Raw genomic sequence first — 12726 nt, 5'->3', positions numbered from 1 at the left:
GCCTTGAGCTTGCAGTCCTCCTGCCTCAGTCTCTGACATAGCTGGGATTACAGATGCATTCCATCAAGCCCTACTGACCACTCATTTTCAATGGAGAAGTTGTTTGGCCCAGTGATTAGATTTAGTCTCAGCATAACTCTATTTTCTCCATCCTTACTGAGTAAATGTCTGTGCTACTTAGAAGGTTGGTGAGTGTTGTGAATTGACCCCATATTGTTATGAGTATCTCTTACTTATCACTGAATTTCTACCAAGCACGATCACATTCACTCACACATCTAAACTTAGGAGATGACAAGCTGTGTCTGCTGCTAGCATGAGTAATGAGGTCTTATGGAGAATGCTTAGCAGAGTGTAAATAGTCCAGGTTTAGGTGTAGTGTCTTATAGGGATATAGCAGTAGGTAAAACTGGAAAGGTTGGTTGGGGTGTAGTTCTTAAGATTAGGCTATGAATTTCACACTTGATTTTGTAGGCACTAGAAAGGTACATCCCAAGTGATCCTATTCCCTGAAACTCTTTCCTTTCTATGAGGTTGTATCATACTGGTTTTGTCCTAGATTATCTGTCGTATTCACGAGGCCAAGGGGACTTTGGTGGGGATAACCACCCCCAGGAGGCAGTGTTGTCAAAGGGAGAGTTCAGACTGAGACAGCAAAGAGAAGCACACAGTAAAAGTTGGAAAAACAAATGAGCACTTGATTTCTGAGGCCATAAATAGGAAGGCAAACAGTAACGGTAGAGGTGTGGGGAAAGGATGGAGGAAATGAAATGTCAGAAGTTTGTGAAGAAGAGTATTTTAGGTCTGAGCCCATAGATATGCAAGGGTTGCAAGGAGCAGTTTTTTATGTGGTGTCAGCTGGGTAGCATAAGGATAAGTAACTGTGTTACCTCTTCATTACTGTAACAAAATACCTGGAACAATCAAGTTACAGGGAAGAAGGATTTATTTTGGCTCACAGTTTTGGAGCTTTCAGTCAATCATTGGTTTGCCCTGTTGCTTTTAGGCCTGTGATGAGGGAGCAGATGGTGGGAACATCTGACAGAGGAAAACCATTCACCTTTTATTGGGGTAGGGGAGAGAGGGAGCAGGTCAGGGTCCCACAGTCTGTTCAAGGGCATGGCCTCAATGACCAGAGCTTCTCCTGCTAGACCCCACCTCTTGAAGTTTCCACCATTTGCCAGTAGCACCAAGCTGAGGACTAAGCCCTTAACACATGGGCCCCTGGAGGCTGTTCTGAATGCAACTATGGCAGCAGTTGCGCTATAAAGGATGAACCTGGACTCCCAGGGATGTGCTGGGCTTCATTAATTTTCTCCTTTTCCTCCACCATCCACTAAATACAGATGTTCCTCAAGTTTCTGTCTTTAGCGCTCTTCTTCTTGCTGTCTCTTCATGAGGATTGTCAAGCACACCTTTGATTTCAGTTTTAATTTTAGATTGTTCATATATTTGCAGTTTTAATTCTGACATCTTTCTTGAGTTTTTGCTTCTTTATTCCAGCTGCCTGCTAGTTACTTCCATCTGGATGTCCCATAAATCAGCCCAATGTTGTACGGCTTCGTGTGGCCCCACTCACATAGAATGAAATGAGTCATGCGGTGGCAAACCTGCCAAATATCAAATTCAACAGGTCCAGGGGCTGGGGATTTAGCTCAGCGGCAAAAGCGCCTGCCTGGCAAGCGCAAGGTCGTGAGTTCGGTTCCTGGTAACGGAGAAAAACCAAAAAAAAAAAAACCACAACAGGTCCAAAGGGGAGCTCAGAATCACTGGAACATTCACCCCATTTGCTTTCTCTCCCAGTGATCTAATTTCTGCTGGTGGTGTATTAAGGGTTATATTTCAGTTTGTTGTTGTCCTGGTTTAATCAGCTTCTTAAAAATCTCTGCCCTTATTTTAGTCAAATTGCACACCATTTAATACGCTTTAGTTCAAAGTGCCACTAGATTTTTCATCATTTAAGATTTCAAAATAAATTATAAGAATGTTTAAAAACCAAATTTCATTTCGTGTCATATAAGGAAGTAGAATTTGGAAGAGTAATTCATGCTATTTTAGATCTGTACTTATACATTTTAATAGCTAACAACTGTTAAGTATATGTTTGATAGTAAATAGATCCGTTAGCTAATCTAAATCATTTGAAATATTGATTCACTAGTTCATAGTTTGTCTACTTTGATGCAAGGAAATCTATTATAAGGAAGCCATAATAGATAGCAAATAGCAAATTATGCATGAACCGTCTGTTATTTTCATACAAATTTGATCATGGTGAAGAATCAGTTTGAATTTTAAAATGATGATATTTAAAAATGACTTTGTGACTGAAGAACATTAAAATAAATGCTATAGACTCAACCCTATATGTAACTCACGACTTCAGAACAATGGAAATATTTACTAATGGATTTCAGTTCTTTCTTCTAATCTGTGGATTTGTGATATTTGGTAAATTAGGAGTCCTGAGAGTCCTAGAATGTTATGTATGTCTTTGCCTTTAAATATATGTCTTCAAAGTCCCAAGGAATATGTTATAGTTACTCAAATATGAGTACTGTACAGAACTTAACCAAAATCTTGGTTCATTATTCACGGTTGTAGTCTCCTCTTGAATTTTTGAAGAAAACTCAAATGGTCACCATAATGTCTACATTTTTAAATCCTCATATTTTGTCATTTGGAGTTATATGAATACTAATGACATCTAAATGCAAAGAATTAATGTTAATTTTTAAGTTGGCTTCCAAGTTGGAAAAAAGAAAAAAACCCTGGGATTCTCTAAAGGAACATATAATACAGTCCATATTTTAATTTATAGGAAGTGGATAAAGATACTGTGACCGCTTTCTGTCTAGTTTTTGTCTTATCATGTAATATATATTTATAATTTGTAAGTTTGTTATTCAACTGTATAATAAAGATAAAAATCATTCTTTGAACAAGTATTTATTTTGTCAAATATACAATGAAACATTTAAATTTATATTAGCAACTTAATAGTTTAAAAACTCCACCATATCTTTATACTTCTTAAAAAATTTCTGGCTATGAGATATATACCTCAAAATTTCTGGCTATGAGATGTATACCTCAAAATTGTAACCACTTCCCAGGGTTCCTGGTACAGCCTCAGTCTCATGTTCCTGACCTGAAATATAAGCTAAGTCTACTGCACTGGGTTACAGGAGAAATTACATTTATTTTCTACATGTAAAGAATTGTTTGTGCAATCCTCTCCATATAATCTCTATTCATATAATCTCCTCAGAGATTCCCCATAGCTTCTGGATGAGTATATCTTCCTCCCAAGGAATATTAAAATATTTTCTGCCAGCTTTTCTAGTCATTTTTGATGACAGAATTGGTCAGCAGCTAGTTAATCTTCCTTTATTAAAAGCAGGCAGTATAAGTACTGTGGCATACAAAGATTTTCTTAGTCCAGTCAGAGATGGAGCCAATGAGAGGCCGCACTTTGGTCTCTGGGAGGATGGTCTAATTCCACTTCACCTCTTTCTCAGGGTGTAGTGCTTTAGGGTTCCGGTATGAAAACTATGAGCATTTTACCAGAACTGCTGCTTCTACTGGGCCCTGGACTCCTAGTTTTTTTACCTCCTTCACTCTCATCGCCTTCCTCCCCCAGCCCTGTAAAATCACTAAAATTATTGCTCAGTTTCTCATCTGCTGCTTTCAGCCAAGATTTCAGCCTCCAAGACATTGCTTGCTAATTAACAAGTGCTTCAAGGAGAAAAGTAGTGCCAAATATAATCTCCCAGCTTCCAGATGAGTGGTCCTTCAAGTTCCTGCTGCACTGATAGCTCTCCAGTGACTCGAAATAGATTTTAAAATATTTTCTGCCAGCTTTTCTAGTCATTTTTGGTGACAGAATTGGTCAGCAGCTAGCTAATCTTCCTTTATTAAAAGCAAAAACCTGACCTTGAAGTAAATCATTTAATTTCTTTGAGCCTCAGTTTTTTTCGTCTACAAAGTAATGCTCCTAATAATACACTAGTTATTATTAGGAGGATCAAATAAAATAATCAAATGGAAATGTTTCTTCATCTTTATAGTACAGAAAGATAGTCTGTGTGGCTCTGAGTACACTTTTTTTTGGTGGGTAGATGTGGCATCTGAAAGTGATTCTATCAAATAGTTTATATCTAGTTCCATTCAAGAACTGCAACTCACCCAGGCTGCCCATGGGAAGAACTAGTCAATGGCATGTACATAGTTGGAATAGTTATAGCATCTCAACATTTCTAAGAAATTGTATTAGGGGATATAACAATAGTATAACTGTAGGTTAGCTGAAGTACTGATGCCATGGGCATTCAAGTAGTGAAATCAGAAGACTGTATCCTCACAAACTATCAAAACTGATTCTACCAGGAGGTAGCTCCTCTTTGCTACCTGGATGAAATCTCAGCTCACACTTCCTTGATTTTGTTGCTCACTCACAGATAACCAGAAGTCCCTAGTCTCTTCTGATCTCTTTCTCTTTCTCACACCCCTTCCCACTCTTACCCTGTATTTAAAAAGTTCAGTCCTGTGTAAAAATTTAAAACATCCAACTCTTAGGTTAAAGTTTCCTCCTCTTCTTCTGAGAAAGCAATTCATTAATTGCTTTGTTTTTTTTTTTTACTCCTCTGACTCCTTCAGAATTGGGAGGAGAGGTGGTAGCAGGGGAGAGGTAAAGAGTAGAAAAGTTCTTTTTGGCCTGATACTATTGTGAGTTGGCATCTGAGTCTTCCTGTACTTGCTAAGTTTTTAATGCTGACTCACCTCTCGTGGGGGCTTTGGAAGGCAATCCCATACGATTTCTCAGGACCTCTTGATATGGGTAAATGGATCACTCTGACTGGGTTGTTGAATAGCCTCCCTCAGCCTCAGGAACCTAGCAGTCAACTGTCTGGGGGTGTCATCTCACTCTTCTAGAAATACCCTTGGACAGGGTCTAAGATCATCTCCTAGCTGATTTGTTCATGCGCTGGGCATGTTCACACGAACATTCTCTATCTTGAAAACCTCTGGTTGTTAAAAGCTCTGACTGTTAAAACCATAGCATCAATTTCTCTTTGCTCAACTATCATGAACTGAACAGCAGCCTGCTGGGGCCCCAATCTGGAGGGACACATACCAAGTTTTCTCAGCGGCCAGGTGCTGCCAGGTGCTTTCTTTGGATGCGAGATGGGCAGGACTCACAGCATACTGACAGCAGTGCTCAAATACCCTATCACAGTTCTCTCCCGGCCTCTCCAGCCTTTTTCTTAGACTGGAAACCACCACACTGATTACTAGCCACTTGCTTTGTGAGTTGTGCTTTGGCTGTTTTCCCCTCCACTTTACCCTGTGAGAGTAATTGTTCCTTACTGCCTTTGACTGAGTTCAGTCAAAACTGAGAGGGAAAGGGTCTCATTTTTATATCCCATTACACGTGCTTGAATAGAATCATCAGAGCAGAACTAACCTACCCGTAAAACATCAGCTTCTCTAGAGAGAAAGGCTGCTTTCCCTCCCTAAAGTTTATATATTTTCTAAGCATGATCATCGATGTTCTCAAGAAGCCACAGACTGGACAGATAAAAGCCAGGGGCTGCCCCCACGTGGTCTCACAGGCAGAAACACCGAGGGGTGGTAGGGTGCAAGAACCCGAAGGGCTGGGTAGGAGCTCACCTGAGACACTTCCCAGGAGCCCCAGGCATAACGGGGTGGAGAGGAGTAGAGGCCTGTGTCAGTAGAGGGTCCTGGAGCTACTGAATGTGCATTATCACCTTTAATGTGACTCCATTTGTTCCCAACTCCTAATTCTGTGCCCAGGATGCACTGCCATATTTTCCTTCAGAAAAATTGTACTCCTGCACCCCCGAGATCCTGTTCACTGGTGTCTGATACAAGCCATTTTATATGGAAAACTTTGCTGGGTGAAACTCATCCAGTGTTGACGATCAAAACTGGGACAGGCCATGCCCAAGCGCGGAAAGCTAGGATGCCGCCCTGCGAGTATAGACGCTAACCCTCCTGCGCCGCTCAGCGTCGCCGGGCGCCGAGGGCGACAACAGCGACGCAGGCAGTGCACTGGCTTACCAAAGCACACCGAAGCAGGCCGCGACGGATCCGCCTCGGACCCTGGCCAGGACCCTCCCCTCTCCTTCAGGGTCAGTTCCTAACGTCACCAAACTGTGACAACCATCCCTCCCCTGTCAGCCTCTCCCCGCTGTGGTCAGGCTCCGAGGAGATCACGTGGAGGAGCTCAGTCCATCATGAGCGTAATGCACTTGCATGGATTTATTACTAAAACTAAAGAGCCGAGGGAGGAGGGGAGGTCAAGCGGCCGGGCGCCCCAGGAGGCCCAGGCGGGGCGGCTACGAGCGCGCCTGCTGCACGGCTGCTCCGCGGCGGGGTTCTGTAGGGCTGCGACAGGATTCTGGGGGCGCGAGATGCGGCGACCTCCAACTGTCCGCGATCCCCTCTCAACCTCAGACTCTGACCCTTCCTGGCCCTAGCCTCACCCACGTGCCCGGGTCTAGGTGGCGCTTGCCTAGTCCCCGCACTGCCCCAGCCCCAATCGGCCCCCGCTCCGATCGGCCCCCGCTCTGCGCCCGCCCCGTGCCCCGTTCTGGCCCCGCCCACCCGCCCCCCGCCCCGCTCTGGCCGAGCTCCCGCGCGAGTCCCGCCCCGCCCCGCCCCGCCCTGTGTCGGCCCCTCCCGGAAGCGCCGCCAAGCTGTCCCGCATGGAGCGCCAGCCCAGCGCCTCTGAGGCCGCCCCCGCCGCGCCCGCGCTCTTCGCCTGGGTACGTGACTCCGCCCCCGGGCTCGCGCAGAACATGGGGGCGCGGGGACCCGCGAGCTCCGGGCCTGGGCGTGGGCGGCTCGGGGCTGGGCGACTGAGACCCGAACGTGGTCCTGCGTTGGCGGCCCGGGCTTGCGCTGGGAGGAGTGCCCGGGACGGAAGCGCCCTGGCGGCGGGCTGAGGGGCCTGCTGGCGGTGGGGTCCGCGCCGGAGGGGCTGCGGCGCTCGGGAGGAGCCTGCCCCCACGCAGGGCGACTGTTCCGCGGGAGCCCTGGGCTCGGGGAGCGCCGGGGAAGACAGCGTGGAGGGCTCGGCGGAGAGAGGCTCTCCGGGTCCCAGAACTCGTGGGGCCACCTGTGTCGCCCGCCTGCCGCGGCCTGGAGGATGGAGGCCCTGCCCCGGAGCCAGCGCTTGGCAGGAGCAGCCTTGGGCTTGAGGCCTGCGGCGTGTGGCCGCGCGGGGCGCAGACCCTGCAGATTTGCGGCCACTCTGCTGCGGCTGGATCTTGCTGGGGGCGTCGAGTCTGCGCCAGGGTGGATCTGACGCGAGCGTGGAGAGACGCAGCGCTGCCTTTACGTGTGTCTGGGAGAGGGGTTTGTGCACAGGCGTGTGTGGCAAGCGTGCACCGGAGCACGCAGATGTTGGGTCTTGCGGTTCTTCCGCGTAGGTATCACAAGTGTAATGACGTGTGTAATCTCTTAATGTCAGTCTCTGGCTGCAGCGTAAGCTGTAAGGGTTCGTCGTAAGGGTTCGTGCGGAGCCTGTCTTGTTCACAGCGCCTGGCTTAGTGCTGTCCCCAGGAAATACTTCTTGACTGAAGAATGAATGAATGAGTATCTCTCTGCCCCGTCACGTGTTAAGTGTCTGGGGAGGACACGAGAGTGAAAACGCTTGCGTTTAGGGAGGATGTCATTACAATCGGCATGAGTGACTGATTTTTGAAAAATGAATTGTCAGTGCATACCATGTACAGTACTTGTTGAATGTAAGGTTGCAGTTTGGGAGAGAGGCGTGGCCTGGCTGGCTGAGTCCTTTGAGGTGGCGCTTGAGCTGGGGAGGGAGTGGGGGATGGAAAGTGTGGTGTCTCTGGCTTTTTCCAGCCGGGAGACTGGCATCTGTGTGGACAGAGGAATCACCTGACAGAAAAGGCCTTTCAGATGTTGCCTTGAAGGTAGTGAAACAAATACTGTTCAGTCTCACCCTGCTGGGCTGTGCTGGGAGTCCAGTATGTTCCTCCTGCTGTATGATCTGTGTATTAGTTTGCTTGCGCACCCATAGCAAAATACAACAGACTGTAAGGATTAAACAACAGAAGGTTCTTTTCTTTTGGTTCTGGAAGCTGGAAGTTAAAGAGCATGGTGTCAGCCGTTTTGGTGTCTTCTGAGATCTTACGTGGCTTTTTCTTTGTGGGTGAACATCCCCAGTGTCTTTTCTTACAGTGAGACCAGATATATTGGTATAGGATCTCACTCGTTTGACCTCGTCATTTAACTTTTAAAAAAAAATTATTTTTATTTATTTTTTGTCATTTAACCTGAATTAGTCCTCCTTAAAGGCCCTGCCTTCATATACAGTCATAGTCTCGTTAGGAGCGTGTGTGTGTGTGTGTGTGTGTGTGTGTGTGTGTGTGTGTGAGAGAGAGTGATGTGTCTGGGGTGTTTAGAAAGGAGGCAAATACAGTTGTAATAGGTTATATTAAATTTTTGTTTCACTTTATCCTGGATTTAAGGTCCTTGCTGTATTACATAAATTGGCACCATAATTTGAACCCCAGAGTGCTCATGGTTCACTTTTCCCGCAGATGTTCAGCAGCCTGCAAGCCTGGTAATGGGGCAGCCACAGAGATCTCCAAGCTGACAAGAGAAATCCGTGTGTGTACACTCCACATGACAGTCTCTCACCTGACTTTCCTAGTGGGCATTCAGAGGGTCTTATAGTCACTTACTGTGTAGATAACATGCATATCTTTTCTGGGCCAGTACAGTGTCAAATGGAGGTGAAATAGTAAAACAAAGTTCCTGTTCACATGGGAGTTGATTTTCTAGTTGGGCAGGTAGTAAACAAATAACAGAAATACACTATGTAACGTCAAAGAATGATATGAAGAGCAGTAAAGCAGAAAAGGGTGATGGGTGCTATTTTAGATAGGGTCATACAGATGGCCAGCCTCTGCCAAGTGAGCTCTGGGGTGGGTCACCATTTAATTCTTTTTTTTGTAGACACAGTAGGTCTAGTGAAAGGAGCAAGACATTTGACTTGTTGCCTACCCAGCTATGTAACTATGGAAAGTTACTTAACCTTCCTAAGCCTTAGTTTCTTCATCTGTAAAATGAGAACCATATTGCCCTTCTCCTTAGTGTTGTGAGGATTAAAGCACCCAGCTTGGTAATTGGAACCTATGTTGGCCCTGGGATTTGTTCACTGCTGAAGAATACTCTGCTATTTGGTGTCTTCTCATTCCAAAAGGGTTGTGAAACAGACAATAGGAAGGAAGGATTTTGTTTATTAAGTATGTTTTGCATGCATTGTTTGTAGTTATTTTAAATCACTTCCTCATTCAGGTGTCTTCAAAAGCAAATGTACTTCAAAGGTTTTAGCAGTCGTCTGCAGAAAAAAACCAACTTGGAGTAAACACTTGAAAAAATTATGAGAATTTCTGAATTCTTCATAAGATTCTCCCTGCAGGGCCACAGTGTCTTATTTTTATCTCTGAATAAAAAAAGCTCTGAAAACCCAAAACTTACTGGATATAAGGCTATTTATATTCTCAGTCAACTGTTATATCTTTTACTGCAGAAATATTACCATTTTGCTTATGGGGGGCGTGCCCCCAGGACTTGCAGCAGTGTGTATCATCTGTAGTGTATAGATGATATATACTTACTACTGTTCTAAAACCTATAAAATTCTGAGCGTTGAATCTGTCTAGCTGCTGTGGTTTCAGATTAGGGATTACGGACTTTTATTGCATAATAACAGTAGGCATATTGCTTACCAAAGGGAGATGTGTTCTCTTATAGGAGTCTCACCATGTGAATCTTGAACTCATCAACTATTGTACTTGGAAAGGCCCTCAGAGTTCACTGCCAGCCTCTTTCAATGTACAAACGAAATAATGGTGCACTTTGCTTGAAGGCACAAAATCCTTAGCTAAATTTAATGACAGAAAGTCGTTGCCAGTTTTCTCAGTGAGAGTGTGGGAAGAAGGCACAAGAACTAGTTCTAAAGTATTGCCTACCCACATTGTTTCTGTTCTCCCCTCATTTTTCTTCCCTTAGCCTCTGTAGGTAGTTGGGTTTTTAAAAATATTCACGACAGGGTCACACTGTTTTACTTACTTGCACTTTATAGTGGTGCTACAGATTGAACCCAGGGCCTTGTGTGCATGCTAGGCAAGCGCTTTACCACTGAGCTACACTCCCAGCCTGGGTAACTAGCTTTTATCAGAAGGAATCCCTGTGCTATCTGCCAAAGGTGGTATGTGGTGGGGAGCATTGGATGGGAGGGGTGAGAAATGGATACTTTGTAGATCCAACAGATGCTTCTTAAATGGAAATTGTGGTGTTCTGAGCATAGGCCTGACATCTAAATGTGGGTTGTATGTAACAACCTGGTAAGAGTAAGTATAGGATCTCATCTGTTGTAGACTGAGAGGTATGTTAGGGTGAGGGAGATTTGGACAAATAAATATACTTTGACTGATTTGTTTCTCAATATTTTTTTTTTTTTTTTTTTTTTTTTTTTTTTAATTTTTGCTGTATTTTATCCCTAGGGTGCAAATAGTTATGGGCAACTTGGCCTTGGCCATAAGGAAGATGTGCTTTTGCCCCAGCAACTGACTGACTTCTGTGAACCTAGGTGTGTCAGGAAGATTTCAGGGGGAGGAGGACATTCTATAATTGTCACAGGTAATTTCCTTCAAAAATAGGTAGCTACTTATTTTCTTTAGATATTTTCCTCTAGGATGTTGTAATACTGTCTTACAGCCTTTCATAATTTTCAGAGGAAAACCCTTTTGGAAAGAGCCATTTTACCATTAGACAATTTTAGATTTTAAGAGTTAGAAGGATTTCAAAAATCTAGGCCACCCTACAGTCCCCACATGATTCAAATGAGACTTAGAGAGGAACATTGATTGCTTAAGATCACAAGGCAGATTAGTGGCAGAGGTAAAACATGTGTCATGTTTATACCATATATTGCTACTTAACTTTCACATCTGAGTTAGAGGTCTTTGCAATTAGATCGAATACTCACTGGGAGCAAGAACCTTGTAGTTTCTTTATTCTTCCTTCCTGGTACCTAGGATAATATACAAGTACTATGAGTGTCATAGTATTGCAAAGGAGGGCATACAGTATCTGGTTAAGAACAGGAGCTCTGGAATCAAACTGCCTGAGTTCAAATCCTGGTTCAGTAATTTGTGAGCTGTGTGGCCATAGGTAGATAATCTTTCTGTGCCAATCTGTTCCTCAGTGCTTACCTAGGGATAATAATAGTTGATGAGGAGAATCAGTGGGTTCATAGGGCTGGATTATGACTTCCATGGGTCCTTGGCACCTTTCATGGACCCCTTCCTCTGTAAGTAAATATTAAAAATTACTTTACAACTGTGTTGCTGTAAAGATGAATATACCCCAGGCTGGATTTAGTATATATATTATTTTTTTCTCATTTTAAAAGAGTTTAATATGAGCTCATTTTCATGGGCCTCTAAAAGTCTTATTGGCCGTAGACACTGTACCTAAAGGATAAGTATTTGGCCTTGTACATAAACCTCTGAGTACCTGGCACATTTCAGTGTTGAGGAACTATTGGCTTTTTTGTTATAGTAGGTGTTCTGTTTGGTACTTGATTGGCCCTTACCCCAAGGTTTATAGTTTCTATTTAGATATTAGATTCCAGGCCCATGCTCTATGTCATTTGGCTCCAGAACCATTAATATGCCTAGATTGTTAACATTAACTTGGGTGATAAAAAGTTAATCCTCTGTGACTTCAAATAATTAGTGAAAACACTTCGCTCACTTTAACAGTTGTGATTTCTCCTGTGTGCACTATCACCAGAACCTTTGTATTTTGCAGATGGAGGAGGCCTTTTTGTTTGTGGCCTGAACAAAGATGGACAGTTGGGGCTTGGTCACACAGAGGACGTTCTGTGTTTTACCTTCTGCAAATCCCTTCGTGGCTGTCCCATCCAGCAGGTGGCCTGTGGCTGGGATTTCACCATTATGCTCACAGGCAAGTTCACTCCTGGGTAAATCTTTGTCATTACAAAGACTTTAGGTAAGAGCAACACAGTGGTGGTGAGGCCTGATGAGAGGAAAGCTTCTTTGTGTTTAAAGCACACACAGAGATGTTTTCTCTGGTCAAGGAGAGTTGCAAGATGCCTTTTACAGAGAGAGTTTCAGCAGCAAAGGTGATCAGGATCAGACTGAAAAACTTTTGCTAGAGACTAGGGAAAGGACTAGGTTGTCTCTGGTGGCCACTTCCCATCCCTAAAGTTCACAGTAGGTATGTGCTAGGCTAGATGGTCAGGTGTACCAGTTCGGGCCATCAAGGGGAAATGTGGGGAAGTATGAAAAGTGTGGGTTTCCACAGCAAGGAGGGATTTTTTTTTTAAAAATTCTTTGGCATTGAGGATCAAGTGTGCTCGGCAACTGTTCTACCACTGAGCAACAACCCGCGCCCCATATGTCAGGAGCGGGAAGCTTTAGTTGGACAGAACTAAGTTATATTTTAGCTAGATAGAACTTCTTAATCTTTGTGAAGCCAGCTTATAAAGGCATGTGATCAAAGGGTTAATAGAATAATGCTCTGATGAGCAGCTGGCCGTAGTTACTTTGTCAACTAACTTTTCCTTTGAATCAGTTTTAACCTATTTGCCTTTGCCCTCTGTAGCTGTCCATTTTGGGTTTAAAGGATCATCTGTAGTTT

General features: G+C 44.2%; 1 protein-coding gene across 10 annotated transcripts in view; it reads left to right on the top strand.

Annotated features, from left to right (window-relative positions):
* Positions 1-6702: 6702 nt before the first annotated feature.
* The window catches only part of Sergef (secretion regulating guanine nucleotide exchange factor), a 217296-nt gene continuing 211272 nt past the window's right edge, over positions 6703-12726 (top strand). For 8 of the 10 annotated variants that reach the window (XR_001233168.1, XR_001233167.1, XR_260220.1 and 5 more), the window contains exons 1-3: positions 7461-8661; positions 10563-10698; positions 11875-12030. Coding sequence is in view for 2 of the 10 variants with exons in the window: in XM_005380391.1 (XP_005380448.1) it covers positions 8572-8661; positions 10563-10698; positions 11875-12030 (382 nt within the window). In the remaining 8 variants the exon portion in view is untranslated. Of the gene's footprint in view, positions 6792-7460; positions 8662-10562; positions 10699-11874; positions 12031-12726 lie in introns of those variants that run through there. The other 2 variants (XR_260219.1, XM_005380392.1) reach the window with 1 other exon arrangement.

This window comes from Chinchilla lanigera, unplaced genomic scaffold (genome assembly GCF_000276665.1).
Source record: "Chinchilla lanigera isolate Chin_1 unplaced genomic scaffold, ChiLan1.0 scaffold00013, whole genome shotgun sequence".
Classification (NCBI taxonomy): domain Eukaryota; kingdom Metazoa; phylum Chordata; class Mammalia; order Rodentia; family Chinchillidae; genus Chinchilla; species Chinchilla lanigera.
Note: the sequence above shows the minus strand (reverse complement) of the source record. Positions and strands in the feature narration are given on the sequence as shown.